Consider the following 17,405-nt stretch of genomic DNA (forward strand, 5'->3'; position numbering starts at 1 on the left):
TTTTTTTTTTGTTAGCTGTATTAATTAGCTAGGAATCTTTTCCCAAATCCAAAATAGGAAGGGATGCGGAAACGGTGATAAAAGTGAAGTATAGCTCATTGCAGCATTAAAACCTGTTATATAACACTAACCCTAACAAAACACACAGTCACCTGAAATGCTCGCTAGTCAGACGCTAGTCAGACTCGAATGTGCTTTTTACGCGCCTCAAGAGAACCGTGCAGCGCATAGCTGAACGTTAGCCAGAGAGTTACTGAAAAAAGTCACTGATTCAGGTATTAGCATATGTTTTTAATCTGTATTATCAGTTTTTTGTGTCAGTATAATGTGGAAAGTAATTGATGATTAATGATAGTTAATGATTTGTCCATCCCTGTTGAATCCCTGTACTGGAATCACAGATGAGGAATGCATCTAAAAAATCAAATGTGTTACCGCATATATCAGCTGCTGTGCATGACAGGAAGTGTTCAGCCATTTTGGTCAGTATGGTTAGAATTATATGCGGTGTGAGTGTTGACTAAGAGACTGTAGGCTGAGCTGAGTAATGCTGGAGGTTTGCAGATCCGTGGTGAAGAACAGACCGGTGGTATGACAGAAAAAGCACCACCAGAGAGTAATCACTTGATTTGCGGCCACAATTACGACCCCTTAAAGCAGAGGCTACAAAAGTCAGGCCACTTTATTTGGCCAAAATTATAGCCAGGCGCCGACGGCTTTTCCTTGTTTCACCACCTTTTATTTATCCCATTCAGAATTGGGCAGCCTTTTCCGAAACAGGCGTCCCAGTCAGAGTGAGTCAGAGAGAAAGACAAGCAGCATTGTGTGCAATTTGCTGTGGTCAGGCTTTGTCAGGAGCTCATCCTCCACAGCTTTGTGAAACGCCAAGCCAGAAAAATCCCTAAAGCTTTGCTCATTTGCACGGGGAGATATTCAGCAGGCAACGGTAATTAAAAGAAACAATATGGGCTTCTCTTTTCTGTAGGCCTTAGCGAAAAATATCGAGAACACGATATGTGGCACTTTTTTTTCTTTGCAAAGATATTTTTTATTTCTTTATTTTTGATAGAATTGACTGTAAACTCTACGTTTAGTAGGTGGTGTCATCCAATCTCACTTCATCAGGGACATGTTTTTGGACGAAAAGAGCACCTAATTAAATCATTTTGCAGGGAACGATTCCCATCATGATGTGTGCTGCATCATTCCCTCGAGACATTCCTGCTCCAGCATTCTGCATGCGAACAAAACTTGTAATACACGTTTCCCCAAACAGTACATACAACTCCTGAGACTGTATTTGGAATGGAGCGGTAATGAATGCTGGGAATGTTCCTGCTCTATGTGGGAGGCACTTTTATTCTTGTTTAGCTTGACATCATCAATCTACAATTCCCAAGATGATCCTTCTGCACCAGCTGTTTGTGTGAAAGCTCAAATGAACTGTTTTACTCTTTTACACATGGCAAACAAATGTTCCCCAGCGCTGAAACGCTCTTATCTGAGAAAGCCAGGGCTTCATTGCAAGTGATGCAACAGCAGTTACAAGAGTCGAACAGTAGGCAAAATTTGAAAATATAATTTTTTTTCGTACAGCAATAATAAGCTAGTGTATGTTATTCTAACTGACAGTGACAGTATTTCGCTCATCAGCACTCATCGAGTCAAGTCAAGTCACTTTTATTGTCACATCACCACAGCACTGGTGCTTTGGTGAGTGAAATTCTTGGGAGCGAACTCCAGAAATTGCAGAAACAATTAACATACAGATAATGAAATTAACAGGTGAAAATGTGCAATATGCTTATACATATAGTCAATACACACAGTGTACTATTAGACATACTTACAGTAGCACTACACATTATATGCAATATGTACTTACATATATATATACACAGAAATGTCATGGATGTGCATCGGATGGTATCCAGTGGTAACAGATAGATGTATTAAATGTAGTGTGTGTGTATAGTCGTGTGTCGAACTGTTAAAGTTAAATACACCAAGTGTCAGTAGCGAATATTTCCAGGAAGCAACCGTGCTCCCATACACACCAATCCATAAAGATTTCTGGGAAGATTTCCAGCTCCTGTTAAATACTTTTTAAACGTTAAAACGATAAAACGTTATTGGTTTTCACAAATGATTATAAATAAACATTAGATACATATTTTTTAAGAAATAAAAAGACTACCGGCTTTGTAAAGGTGTAACATTTGTTACATCACACCTTTATTCCTCAGAGTGTTAAGCGTACGGTTTCGTATATAGATACGCATATGCTGGAAAGACCACTTTCCTTTTTTCTGTTATGATTCCATTTTTATTCTACTTTTATGATACGGACAGTCAAAAGCATTTCACTACATGTACCGGGTATAGTTGTGTACGTGACAACACAAAGTTGAATCTGTATTTAAACTAGAAGCTCTGTGCTTTTATAAGCTGTAAACAGGAAGCAAACCACATATGACGAAATGCTTTGCTGGAAACAGTGGGACAGTTTTCAGGAGAGCAGAGGTGATGGTAACAATCTGCACTTTTTTGTGTGTTTTTAGAGAGAGAGAGAGAAAGATAACAGGAAAGACGTAACATGAATTAACTTGTTCCTCAAAAGAATGAAAACGGATATGTGTTCTTCAATAATGAAATATTTTACTTGTTGGAATTTCTGCAGCATAAAAGGAATAGAACACTTCAGAGTGGTGACAAGAAGATATGTATCCTATAAAAGAATGTTCTGATTATCAGTTTTTATTAATTGAATAATGAATGCTTGTTGAACCTGAAGCCAGAACCCAGGTTTTAACCACTAATACAGTACCTGCACAGGGAAGGTAGCACATTGTTTGTTTAATCGTTTCTATCCAGTTCAAATGGTCACCATTTCTGCCTCAACCTCGACTCCGACTGAACACCGTCTCCCTTTTTTTTTTCTGGTGTGTATTTTGCTGTCCTTCTGGAAGAGCTTTATCATCCACACGTCGGAACGGTGGAATTTCCTCTAAGGGAATGCTTTGGCAGGCAGCAGAGCTACAAGAAGCAGAGCTGCTGCATCCTGTTTTTAACTGTTGTCATGGATCGACTTTGGGTCACATCACAGTCTCAAGGCATGAGAAATCACGCTAGAGTTATCATAGAGTTAGAGTTAACATTATCAGGATTGCAGAGATGTTATCCTCAGGGGCAAGAAACACGAGTGGTGCTCATTATTGAATACTTAGCATTCAGCATCATGCCAGTCATTTACTTCTTTAGCTTTTGGCCATGAGATTATGGTGTTGAATGATTGTTAAGTGCATGTGGGTTTTTTCCTAGTGTACGTCTTGGATCCTCACATTCTTCCAGTCCAATTACAGATGAGTTTCTATGTAATTAAGAAGATACTAACTAATATTTCTAGCATTAAATCCACAAACTAGGGTGTTGTTATTTACGATTAAAATAATATACTATGTATGTAATATAACGTGTAATAGGTGTTTTTTGGGCCCCAGAAGCTGCTTTACCTTTTTGAGGATGCTGATATTTTATTTCCCCATAGAGACTCCATCTGATTGTGGTTTACACTCCACATCCCTGTCTCTTATTTCCAGCCTTTTGCCTCCACACACACAGCATATTAATCCTAACACTTTTGAGATCATTTTTGAGGCCGTAAGTTTATAGTATTGACTCGTTCAAAGCTAAAGTTCATTAGTATGCTTTTCTGATATTGATTTTTGCCACCTCACGATTTTTCTTGTCCAGAATCCTTAATCAATGATTGAATTACACAGATGCAAAGACAAGACAGGAAGCCAAGCATTTCCACCATTTCAGGTTTCAAAAGAGTAGAGGAGGGCGTGATAATCTTACCAGCTGTGCAGAATCAGAAATGTTAGCCAGCAGCTGCACTTGTAAAAAGCCGAACGGTGGATTTTTAGGTGATTCCTCAGTAATGCTCTATAAACTGTAATCAAACCCGTTTTTCTGTCCCATCGTTGTCTAATATTAGTCAGAAATGCATTGATTCATTGATTAACTTTACTTCAGCAAGTCGCTCTGTATTTGCTTAAAACCTTCTCAACTGGACACTCCCATAGGGGTTAGGGGATGTGTGTAGTGCAGCAGGTATTGAGTAGATATTTATAGTGTACACACACACACACACACACACTAATACCCAGATTGGCACACTTGGCACAATTTAATAAATCTTACCTCTGTGCCAACTAAGCCCAAACCTCACCTGAGTCACAGACTCTCAGAATCCTATCTCACCCAGTCACACCCTGTCATCTAAAGCTGGGTCAGTCTTTATTCAGTTAGCCTTCATAAATCATAGCCATTAATTTAGTAGCACTTCTATTCTCTGAAGTCTTATCAGCTTTTGCTTCCAGTTCTGGAGAATGTCAGTGCTTCACAGAATCGTGTGGTATTTTGAAAGACGTGAAGTGACATGACATACAGCTAAGTATGGTGACCCATACTCAGAATTCGTTCTCTGCATTTAACCTATCCAAAGTGCACACACACAGCAGTGAACACACACACACCGTGAACACACACACCCGGAGCAGTGGGCAGCCATTTATGTGGGGAGCAGTTGGGGGGGTTCGGTGCCTTGCTCAAGGGCACCTCAGGCGTGGTATTGCCGGCCCGAGACTCGAACCCACAACCTTAGGGTTAGGAGTCAAACTCTCTAACCATTAGGCCACGACTTCCCCAGAACCTCTTTGTAAAGCTGCTTTTCACATGCAAGTGACCTGAAAACCTATTTTGAAGATTTTGTATGCAAAAGGTTTTCTCTGGAACAGCCTACATAGAAATTGAATAGAAATGTATATTTCTATTCAGTTTTCTTCACACGTCTGATGTCACGTGTTCCTACAGGTCGAACTTCCTGGCATCGAGTGTTGCTTTTTTGTTGTTGATTTTAGTGTGATTCATTGAGAGCCTGCTGCACTACACACATCCCCTAACCTCTATGTCCAGTTGAGAAGGTTTTATGCAAATACTATGTACAAAACTTTTGCTTGAGAAAATATACCGTTTTCATATTTTTACAAACTTGGATGTCGTGGATAGTGTATGAAATTTCTTTTAACCACTACATACTGTTTCTTCCAAGCCTCAGGATGGGGTTTAATACCTTAAAGCAAGAAATTTGCAAATCTTGTATAGAAGAATGTTTGTGTTATGAGCGAAGCCATATTCTAAGTTGCTTCCTGTCCTGATAAGCCAACACAGGGACTGTGATAAGCCAACACACAGCACACTGTAAAACAATGCAGGGATCTGACTTGTAGAATAATGTGCTGATTACACACAATGCCGCATTGTCTTTAAACCTACTTAACTCATAGTGTAACCTATACAACACAACAAGCTTCAACCATCTGCTTCAAAACATTCTTCAAAACTTTAGGAAACATTACAGTGAAAACCAGGATTAAGAAAATCAGAAATAAGACACTAATAAAAGTGGTTTTAGATTTAATCGTGTAATGTTGCTGCTTATCTGAGTAATGTAGGATATTTACAGGTACATGTGTTTTTACTGAGGTTATATTACTGTGCTTGTTCTAATGTTATGGTTGCTATAGTAACTGAACATTCATCGGGACTCGTATAATCGACACGCCACATAATCTAATAATCAACAGATTTATAATTAGACATAACGAAAAGCAAATAATTGTTGCTGAGGTTTGTTTAATTGTCTGCTTTTGGTTTCTTGGTAACACGCAAGTTGTTTTGTTTTGTTGATTTTAAGACCGAGGACAAAATAGAGGCTGGTGAGAGGAGGACTGTTCATGGAAGCTACAGTAGCTTTTTTTTGTGGATTGTATATTTTTAGTAATGATAGATGGAGTGATGTTTAAACATGGTACACAAAATCTGAAGAGGAACAAGACAAAGGTGCATCTTCTAGGTGGAAAATCTCTCTCTCTCTCTCTCTCTCTCTCTCTCTCTCTCTCTCTCTATCTCTCTCTCTCTCTATCTCTCTCTCTCTCTCACTCACTCTCTCTTAGTTTCTCTTCACTTGTTTTTCTTCAGTCCCTCCAGAAGATCAAGGAAACTCAGCGATATTCAAAGGAGCTTGAAATTTTCCAAAACACAGCTGATTTTGTAACATCATCATTCAGCTTTGCCATACAAGCCTGAAGCTCTCATCCACTGACGTGTGTTGAACACGAGCACAAATGTCATTGGAAGCAATTATAGAATCCTCCGCTTGCATTTTCACCAATTCAAGTAGTTTTCTGCCATAAAAAGACATTTTTTATGACACTGCAACAATTACACAAATACTCTGTGAAAATCCGAGAGGGACCAATTTGAGATTGATTACGTGAGATTTATTTGACAACATTTCATTACGTTCAGTGATCAATATTTCTAGTATTTCAGTATATTCCATGGCCACTGACTTATTATTATGTTACTCTTTTGCAGCCTCCATTAAGTTCTAGACAAATGACCGATTTCCTGTTCCAGACTGTTCTCCGATTATTTTCCCCTACATTACGTTCTCTCAGGCACTCCACAGTGATGAGGTATTGGAAGGAGAATCATATTTATGTTGGATTTTCCAGTCAGATATTTAACCTTTAACTGAAGAAAACTTCCCATTTCAGCAAGTCCAAACAGTCAGCAGTGTTTGTCCGAGCGCTGCATAGTTTCCAAGCCGTGCGGCAGCAGCTCTGTGCCGTTGCTGAAAGTATGGCCTGCAGCATTGTGGAAGGCCTGTGGAATTCAGCTCTGGCTCTGTCTGAGCATGCCACAACACACAAACAGCACTCGAGCTGGGCCCAGCATCTACAAACAGGCAGTACCTACATGGCAGATGAGGAGCACACAGGGCTGAGTCATTTACTGACTTTATTCAACTGCAGCAGTGCAAAAAAAAAGAAAAATCAAATATTAAATAAATAAATAAATAAAATAATTCAGATTTGTATTTTTAAATCTATAGTTTTTTAAACTAATTATGAACCAGGTTGAAGTTTATAGATCAGGAGTTTGTAACTCACCTGCAAGCAGAAAGCTATCTCTGTTGTGACTATAGCATTTTGTTTAGGGATTCTTTAGATAAACCTGCTGACATTTTTATTTGATTAGATCGCAGACAGCTTTTTAAAGAACATGGACACCAGATTATGCAGTTCCTACATAAAAATAGCGAAAAGGCCATCTTAAGGCTGATCTGGGATGCTTCATACCTTTATGTTTTTCAGATTGATCTGATTACAAGTAGACGGTTTTTATTGTTTGTGAAGATTGAAAGCCAAAATGAGCCAAAGCCAGTTTCATAGGCAATCGTGAATGTCATGGAATATTTTATTATGCTGGTTGTTGACTTTCAATTGTTTAAACAGTATCTATGACAGAGAGCACCGTTATCATATTTCCTGAACTGTTATACACATAGTGCCATGTTTTGTAACACACCAATACAAGTAACATCACACATTTGCAGTCCGAGGCACGGTTCGCATGTTGATGTCAAACCTGATATTAAGGAGGTGTATTTTATTTTCTTATTCATACAGACTTGTCTTGTCGAATACGTGTCTATGTGTTCTTGTGTTTTATTATCTAATCATCCTCACTGCATGCTTCTGTTTTAATGTTTTAACAGAGACCTGAGGTTTAACAAAATTAAAGACTTGCAGCCGGGCTCTTTCAGACGACTGAGGAACCTCAACACGCTGTACGTATCCCATGCCATCAGGCCTCCTCGCTTTATTTTCATGAGACAAACTTTCCTGAGCGTCTGTTTACTTTGACAGCTTGTTCTGGGCCACCGGTTTGTCCTGCACGCCACACATGCAGGTCACCTCATAATCCTCACAGAATGTATTTTCCCATTTGACATCACACAGCTGCTCTGTTCTTCAATCTGATCGGGCAGATGGTGTGCTGAACAATTTGTTCATTTCTTAATTGTTTTATAATTTAAATAGGTTAAAAGTAAAATTTGTGGATTGGAAAACGTATATTGCTGTAGAAGGAATAAAACACTTGTGCTTCTCCTCTATTAATTATTTTCTGATAGATAGATAGATAGATAGATAGATAGATAGATAGATAGATAGATAGATAGATAGATAGATAGACGGACGGACGGACGGACGGACGGATAGATACTTTATTCATCTCAATGGAAAATTCACAAATTCCAGCAGTATCCACAAACTGGGGCAATAAGGCATAAAATGTAAAAGTAATGCATTTAAATTAAAGTTTTAAAGGTCTGTATTAAAGGTCTGTGCAAATCTTGATCTAAATCTAAATAAAAAATAATTGTAAAAGTAATCAATTTAAGTTTAAAAGGTCTGCAAATCTGGGTGTTATGGTGTGTTATGGTGTAGTATGGTTATAGCGCACATCTTCGTGTTTTATTCCTTATACTACTATATACTATATAGAGACAAACAATAAATTACAGGAACATCAGCAAAATATCACTGCACCAGAACAGTGACTCTTGGAATAGTTCATTTTCTGGAACGAGGTTTGAAGCTTTTCTCTAAATGCTCCACTGATGATTCCTGAATGACCAGCAACTACATTACGATTATTCTCAATCTCTACATAACCTTATTCGTTATTTTAATGACATCTGATTTGTGTGAGAACCTGAAATCTGTTATAGACCTAAGCATGGAAAAATCTCATAGAATTTGCTTTGTTGCAGTAAAAGGTTTTTGTTTTGTTTTGAGGATTTTTCTTTATTTTTCCCACATAAAGTGTTCTTTGACAGAATTCCTGATCTATGCCTTAACTGTATAACCATATGTTCTGTTGTTTTGTTTTGTTTTCTCCCCAAAGCCTTTTAAACAACAATCACATCCGAAGAATCCCAAAAGGAACTTTTGAGGACTTGGAGAACTTGAAATATCTGTGAGTGGACTCCTGCACTGACATTTGTTTCTCACCTGATCTCGAGTGTTTGATTTTTAAGGAGAGGTCACGACGTGAGTCATTTCTATCCGCATGCAGACACTCCACATTAATCTCAATCATTCCGAGTAGAGTTCCCGCTTAACAGTGCTCTCCGAGAATCTCGACACTTGACAACCATTGTTTGAGAAGGAAAACAAATCTCACACATTACAGCACTTAATAGCCTGTGCTGTGCTTTGAGGTGTCTGAGATTTGTCACCAAAAGGCATGGGAGAACAGAGACGGCTTAAATAACAGTCAGTCCTTCCGACACTTAACTTCTGTTAGTCACATAGGTGATAAGAAAGCCTCAACTGTGCTGTCTGCATTTACGTTTACATCCAGGCAGTATGGTCACGTTTCTGCTCTTTAATGTAACACCTGCTTCACCCATTTTAACATATTTATGTGTCTGTAGATTTTTCCCCAGGTCGACTAGCCGGCTGACTCATATGTTAACGTACATTAATAATGAAAGAGTGTTTTTTAGGGCATTTTCTTTAACCCTCTAAGGTGTCCAGCTTAGCACTGTGCTGCTTAAACTTTAGTAGTAAAGGTAATTTTATTTTATTTTATTTATTTATTTATTTTTCCGAAAGTGTTTTGGCATATTGTTCCTAGAATATTTTAAACACGGGTGATATACCAAAAACGAATTAATTTCAAATTATAAAAATGATTGAATAATATAACCAGACTGATTTATATAATATAAATAAATATAATAGTGCAATTGTAATGTAATCGCCACATCAATTGATTCAACATTTTATGGTCATGTACAGTGTAGTATACTGTGATAACACTATAATATACAGAATATGCTATAGAATACACTTTTTTTGTCCTTTAACAGTGTTGTATTCCTTATGTAAATGGCTAAAGATGTGCGATTCATATACATATGACAGTTTGAAGCTAGTTTAACAGCTGTTGTGCAGGTGAGAATGACCACAGAACCATTTTCATTGCATGTTCGTCCACAGTATATTTATAGACCCTGTATTTTTAATGACGGTAATTTAGGGGTAAAAAAGACAGAAGAGTCATTTTCCTATTAGTCCTTATAGTGACAGGGTCTGCTCTGTAGTGGAGAGGATATTGTTAAACAGTGAGGAACGCTGTGTGCCTGTAATTGAAGTCCTAATGAAACCGTTCACCTCTAAGTGTAATTAGTAAGCATGCAGCTTTAAAAGAGTTGCAGATTGCTACAGTCATTCTTGGGTCACTTCTTTATTTGCCTTGGAAGACCTTTGTTCAAAATGGGGCAGTTTGGTCAGAAACAAATAAATAAATAAATATAATCATATAATTAGCTTTTGTGGGACGCTACAGTTTAATAGTTCTGTTATGTTTTTCAGCAGGCGGCATGAAGTCCATTTTCTACAGTCAGTAAGTTTGTTAAATAAAGTTACGTGTGTGAGCACCCTGACACTTCAAATGTCTCTACAGTCAGGTCCAAAGATCCAAACCAGACATTAGTTCATTCCTGTTATTACATCTGATATCATTATGGCCCTGGTCTATAACCCAGCCTTAATCCTACAGACTGTGGTTTGGAAAAGACTCTTTTCAAGCTGACTCAGTTTACAGATGACTCAACCTTAGACAATAGCACAAACACATGACCTCTGCTGTGAGGGTTTGCTTCAAATTGTCTTGAAATGACTCCTTAATTGAGTGTTTAAGACTTAATGATCTTGCTGAGTGAAATCAGATTAGTGCCAAATGATGTTTCTAGGCAAGATTTAGAACAAATATTCTCAGGGATATTAAAAAATTGCATCGGTAAAATGTGTAAAGTTTTTTAAGTCTGATTTGGAATTTGATTTGGAGTCGGTTTTTGAATTGGTTATTGGAAAGAAATGGATACTGGGGATTTTTTTTAATTTCTGGCATCTGGTAAAAGTAATTACTAACGAGAGTCTGATGTGCTTACTTGGTGGTCCACATGGAACTTAAACCTGATTTATTACTTCCATTTCTGTACACCTGTATAAGGTTCAAAATGTCCTTCCTGTTTGAATTGCTCTATATTGAATTCTTTCATATAATATAATGCACAGAAAATAGCAGACTTTTCTAAACTATGTTTCTCTTCAGCTTATATCTCGTAGTTTTTAAACCTGCTTAGTTTACATTTACATTCTTTTCCAATTACTTCTTGTACACAATCCCAGCAGCAGAACCTGTAGACAAGATTAAAATGTAAATGAATATAAATGTTGTACATTTTCATGTTGCTTTGTTGCTTCATGTTTCATGTTTTTTGGTTCAGTTGGAATAATTTATGGGCAGAAAACCCTAATTTTGGTCAAAAAACAAGCTTTTTTTTGTATTATGGGCACTTTAGCCTATTATTTACTTATATCTTTTAATAGATTCATCCCACGTTTATGTTTTGATGGTCCAATAAGTATGAATGAATTGTACTGGCCTCGTTTGTGTTCTATAATTGATTGTTAATGGAGTCCTTCAGGTTCTCCATATATTTACTTTAATGCTTGACCAAACACTCAGCAGTTGATGAGTCTGACTGAGATGTATTTTTGTAAGGTAACATAATATGTTGAAAATCAACAGTCAAGCTTCAAGAGTATTTCTATTAGCCAAACTCTGAACAGCTGACTGCTTCAACCCCCACTCCCTAGACTCCTAGTACTGAGTTTATGTTTCCCACGGTGCATCTCTGCTTTGCCAGCCCCAAACTTTCATGTCCATGTGTGCAGTCACCCCTTCACATTCCACTGTGATTTATAAAGCAAACCATTTCAGTAACAGACAATACGCTGGCCTTCTTGTCCTGTCAGATCACTGCTCTGGGCTAAACGAACAGGCTTTAACATGCAGGGTTTCCTTCTGTCTAATATATACTTTGCTTTTAGATTTGTGACTTGCTATCATTAACATATCTGTTTAAATCTGTACCCATGTGTACTTGTAAAAAACAGACATGTATAGATGTAAAAAATTCAGCGTTGCAAGGTCAAGCAACAGAAACTGTACCTGTTTGATATTAATACATTTCAGATAGATGTTGGCTGTTGTACTGCTGTTGTAATTGTGTATTTTTTCCCTTGAAGTATGTCACATGATTCCTGTAAATGTTCTACGATTAATAAACAGCTCTCATATACCAAAAGTCAAAATGATTTGGAGAATGATATAATTATACTAGCATTCTCACATTAGTCCATATTCCCTGGGTTTTCTTTAACACACCTGTTTATTTTACAGCTATTTGTACAAGAATGAAATCCAGTCGATAGACCGACAAGCGTTCAAGGGCCTGGTTTCTCTAGAACAACTGTAAGTGACTTTTTTTTTTATCTTGCCCTCTCTTGTTTTACTCTGTCTTCATGCCTTCTTTCCTTTTAAATTTCTCTTCTCATGAGAAGACTGTTAGTCTTTTAAGTCTTATTTAGGCTATATTAGTAGGTCAGGTTATGTGGTACGATATGTAGGGATCAAACTAAACAAAGTCTGTGGCCGAGCCATGAATCATTTTGACAGCAAAGCCATGCATCTGACATGTAACTCTTAAGGCCGGGCGTGTTACTGACAACATCCATGCAGCATGTGCAGCGAGCTGTTTTTCTAGTGTTAACCCATGACCCCTAACCTCTGGATCTGGCACATCTGGTCCCCATGCTAAAATGTGCAGCCTCCTATCTGACTACACAGGCCAAGGGACTAGTAGTAGTACAGTATTTGTGATAGCAATGGTACCCTCTACTCTTCTCTACTCTACTCTAATGGTAGTAATAGTATTAGCATTACTAGTAATAATTTGAAGTAGGTAGCAGTCGCGATATTACAAATAGCATTAGCAGTAGTCATAATGATAGTAATAGTATCAGTAGTGGTAGTAATTGCATTAGTGGCAATAATAATAATAGTAATAGCAGTATTATTATTATTATTATTAGTAGTAGTAGTAGTAGTAGTAGTAGAAATAATAGTAGTAGTAGTAATTGCATTTGTGGCAGTAATAATAGAAGTAGTAGTAGTCATAGTAATGGTAATAATAGTATTAGCAGTAGTAATTAGGGCCTGAGCACCGAATGGTGCGAAGCCCTATTGTTTTTCCTCGGGAGTATTAATTTTTTTTTTTTTTTTTTTTTTTTTCCCACACATTGGCCAATTGGGGTCCCTTAACATGCTCGAAAACTCTTGAAATTTGGCACACACGTCAGAGTCGCGCGACACTAGGATTGGACAAAGGTTGGAATACGGGCGTGGCAGGGGGGCTCTGTAGCGCCCCCTGTAATGCAAAAACAAACATTGGTGCACAGATCGGGCAATTATGTACGCACATGTACGAGAGTTGGTACGCATATAGATCTCATCGACCCGAACAACTTTCGCGCTCTAAACTATGAGCTCCGCCCAACAGGAAGTCGGCCATTTTGGATTGTTTTATAAGTGCATGCGGTGAACTTTTAAATACTCCTCCTAGGGAATTCATGCGATTGACATCAAACGTTGTGAACATGATGCCAAGACATTGCACTTGCTAAATTGCGAAGGGATTTTTGATATCTCGAACGGTGCTGCCATGGCGAGGCGACAAAGTTATGGCGAATTCAGAGAAACAGGAAGTGTCTAATATCTAAAGCAAAAAATGTCTTATTGGGATGACACGCGGTGTGTATGTTCGGCCAAGGATTCCGATCGCATCGATGTGCTTATTGTGAATCTCGGACATAGCGCCACCAACAGGCGCCAGGAAGTGTGTCAGTCACAACAGTTGCATGTGGTGAACTTTTAAATACTCCTCCTAGGGAATTCATGCGATTGACACCAAAAGTGGTGAACATGATGCCAAGACATTGCACTTGCTAAATTGCGAAGGGATTTTTGATATCTCGAACGGTGCTGCCATGGCGAGGCGACAAAGTTATGGCGAATTCAGAGAAACAGAAAGTGTCTAATATCTAAAGCAAAAAATGTCTTATTGTGATGACACGCGGTGTGTATGTTCGGCCAAGGATTCCGATCGCATCGATGTGCTTATTGTGAGTCCCGGGTATAGCGCCACCAACAGGCCCCAGGAAGTGTGTCAGTCACAAAGGTGGATTTTTTCACAGTTGCATGCAATGAACTTTTAAATACTCCTCCTAGAGGATTCATGCGATTGACACCAAAAGTGGTGAACATGATGCCGAGACATTGCACTTGCTAAATTGCGAAGTGAGTTTCGATATCTCGAACGGTGCTGCCATGGCGAGGCGACAAAATTATGGCGAATTCAGAGAAACAGAAAGTGTCTAATATCTAAAGCAAAAAATGTCTTATTGTGATGACACGCGGTGTGTATGTTCGGCCAAGGATTCCGATCGCATCTATGTGCTTATTGTGAGTCCCAGGTATAGCGCCACCAACAGGCCCCAGGAAGTGTGTCAGTCACAAAGGTGGATTTTTTGTCAGCTTCATGCAGTAAACTTTTAAATACTCCTCCTAGGGGATTCATGCAATTGAGACCAGACTTGGCCAACATGGTGCAGAGATATTGCAGATGCGAAATTGCGAACGGATTTTTGATATCTCAAACACTGTTCTCATGGTAACGTGTCAAACTTTACTTTCTTTTTCAGGCATATTTAAGTCTTTTGGCGTGCTTAGATTAACTTGAAATTTGACACATACATCACATTTGTCGGCTGTTAAGTGTGGACAAAAAGGTCAGACAAAGGTGTGTCTCTTAAGTGGCTCACTAGCGCCCCCGTTTGTCTAAAATGTGGGGTTTCATTTACCTACAGTCCCCAAATGGGTCAGTAACAACATAAAATAGTCCACTGATATTTACCCACTTGATGCACTTGCCCACCGTGCATTGTTTTCTGGAAGGCACCGTATAGCGATGAACAAACGTGCGAAGGCCCGTCATCGCTGCTTGCAGCTATATTTTGTAGTTGTATTACCTAGCAGTAGTAATAGTGATAATAGGAATAGTCTAACTACTATTAGCAGGAGTAATAGTATTATCATTCATGGTATTATTAATAGCAAATGTAATAGTTATATTAGTAGAAATGGCTAGCAGTAGTATTGGTATTAGCAGTCATAATAGGATAGTGATGGTATTATTATTATTATTACTATTATTATTATTGAGTGGTAGTAGTAGTGAGTAGTGCCTCATTTGCTGCTTCTTGCGTTAATTATTGTTGCTTTAATTATAGCTTGTATGGCTTTTGGTTTTCACTAGTTGAATTCTCCAGTTCCCACCCAGCAGCCAGCTCTTCCAAATCATTCTGACATGCATCACAAGGAAGAATAAGAAACTAAAGCACAGCCTGCCATCTTCCACATGCATGAGCTAATAGATGGTCACGATTTAGTTAGTGTCGCTGTGAATATGTGAGAGTTCTCCATCCCTCCTTCTCAGCGAGCATATTCAGTTAGTCCTCGGGTCATGGAAGGCTGTGGCATCGCAGGGACAGAACAAGAGGGCAAACACATTTATGCTGTGCATGTAGGGCAAAACTCTTAACCAAATTTTTATAACTCCTAATTATTTAGCCTTTTGCTATGTGTATGTTTATTACTGCTGGTTTATTTCTGCCATAGGCATTTAAACCTTTCTCAGCAAAACAAAAGTCTCGGTAACCTCAAATATGTGTGAGAAAGTCAGAAATAATACTAACACAGCTTATTTTGCAGATGCCTGTGTTTTATTATCATGTATTCAGTTTAGTTTGATTAGGTAATGACAAACCAGACCACTCGTTAAAAAAAACATATAGTCAATGCATTCTTTCAGCTCTGTCAGCTAAAACTGGTATAATAGCATTAAACAACAGCAACCACCAAAACTGAGTAGAAGACTGAAATCCATACAACTTCTGTTAGATTGATGTTTTGGATTTAAAACCTGTACCTTTGTTTCATTTGCATGTTGGCCTTTTAACAATAGACTTAAATGATTATTGTATATTCTATATAATTCTGTCATTTTATATTACTGACTACTTTTGTACAAAGTAACAGATATGAATATAATTGATTTTGTCTATTGTTATAAGCTTTGCCTGTCTGGCACAGAAACAAGCTAGCTATGAATGAGCAAAATAAATATAAAAAATTGCCAGGTTTTCAACTGTTGCCAGAAATTGTTGCACACAATCCAGTTGATCTGCCTTTTTTTTGTTTTGCTCTTTGATTTTCTGCCAGTTAAGTAAATGCTGGAAAGACTCTTTCTCATGGGTGTTTTTTTTTTTTTTGAGCAATCACATACTGAAACTCTCACGAATCTCTTCTGGGTGTGTTAATATTAAACCACATGCCTATCAAATTCATATTTATGCTGAAAATTGAAATAAAACGTATTTGGAATACTAAAGCAGAAACAGAGGAGCAACAGTTCCTGTAAGAAATAAATGCACAGTATTTATCATGTCTCTTCTTTCTTTTCTTACAGATATCTCCATTTCAACAACATTGAAGCGTTAGAACCCGAGTCCTTCATTCACTTGCCCAAGCTGGAACGACTGTGAGTCCCTCCAGGATATCATCTCACTGATGTTTATCCTTTAGGATCCATTCATTGCACCATATTTAAACATTAATATGAGGCTTTGGACTGCAGATCAAAGCAGTCATGTAGATGCATGAGGGTGATCTCAGACACTGCGTAAACTCTATTCATGATAATAGTGATCGTATTGCTTGTTTTGCAATGTCAATGCCCTGAATGAACTGAATAGCACCGACATGACATTGGAGTATGTTGACATTTTTACGTTTACAGCATTTGGCAGACGCCTTTATCCAGAGCCATGTACAAAAGATTCTGTTCTCAAATTCCTGCAAAATCTGTGATGATCTTTTTTATATATATATATCTTCTATAGTTATCCATGTTTAAAAAATGTAATCAGCCCCATGGTGATGTGGAGACTTTTTAAAGCAGTGTCAGCTTTCAGTGTTGCATCTGTGGAATGTATGTATGTGGTGAAATGAAAATCTGTCTTACTTCGCCCAAAATTATACATGAACCAGACTTGCAGTGAAGATGACCACTGGAAAGCATTTATTCCCCCAACAAACCCCCTCCATTCCTCTATCCCCACCCCTCCATTCCTCTTGGATTTCATACCAGATGTTTGGAGTTTGGTAACTGCTCCGATTCCTTTATTTCACCTCTGTTTACGGGTGACGTGCTGGAATCCAGCCTTCTTTTTCCAGTCCCTCTGAGAACAGGATGGAGGAGCCACCTGGGCTAACACAAAGAGAGAAGGAAATACAGGGGACTCTTAAAGATCCCAGGTGCAGGAAGTGCTTATAAAGCTGCTGCTGCTTGCTGAAAAAAATATTGTTTTTTTTCCCCCAGACATATCAGAATGGAATATTTTTGTAGGTTAGTGTGTCCATGGGACATATGCCAGATGGAAAGAGGAAGTGTCTCTCAGCTCAGCCTGTGCTTAATGGAAGATGGCACTGTTTCTGAATTTACAGCAAGCACG

General features: G+C 38.2%; 1 protein-coding gene across 1 annotated transcript in view; it reads left to right on the forward strand.

Annotated features, from left to right (window-relative positions):
• The window catches only part of LOC132852215 (peroxidasin homolog), a 58,267-nt gene that overhangs the window by 9,938 nt on the left and 30,924 nt on the right, over positions 1–17,405 (forward strand). Inside the window, exons 2-5 of the mRNA XM_060879295.1 lie at positions 7,631–7,702; positions 8,824–8,895; positions 12,175–12,246; positions 16,361–16,432. Of these exons, the coding sequence (XP_060735278.1) occupies positions 7,631–7,702; positions 8,824–8,895; positions 12,175–12,246; positions 16,361–16,432 (288 nt within the window). The remainder of the gene's footprint in view (positions 1–7,630; positions 7,703–8,823; positions 8,896–12,174; positions 12,247–16,360; positions 16,433–17,405) is intronic.

This window comes from Tachysurus vachellii, chromosome 10 (assembly GCF_030014155.1).
Source record: "Tachysurus vachellii isolate PV-2020 chromosome 10, HZAU_Pvac_v1, whole genome shotgun sequence".
Classification (NCBI taxonomy): Eukaryota; Metazoa; Chordata; class Actinopteri; order Siluriformes; family Bagridae; genus Tachysurus; species Tachysurus vachellii.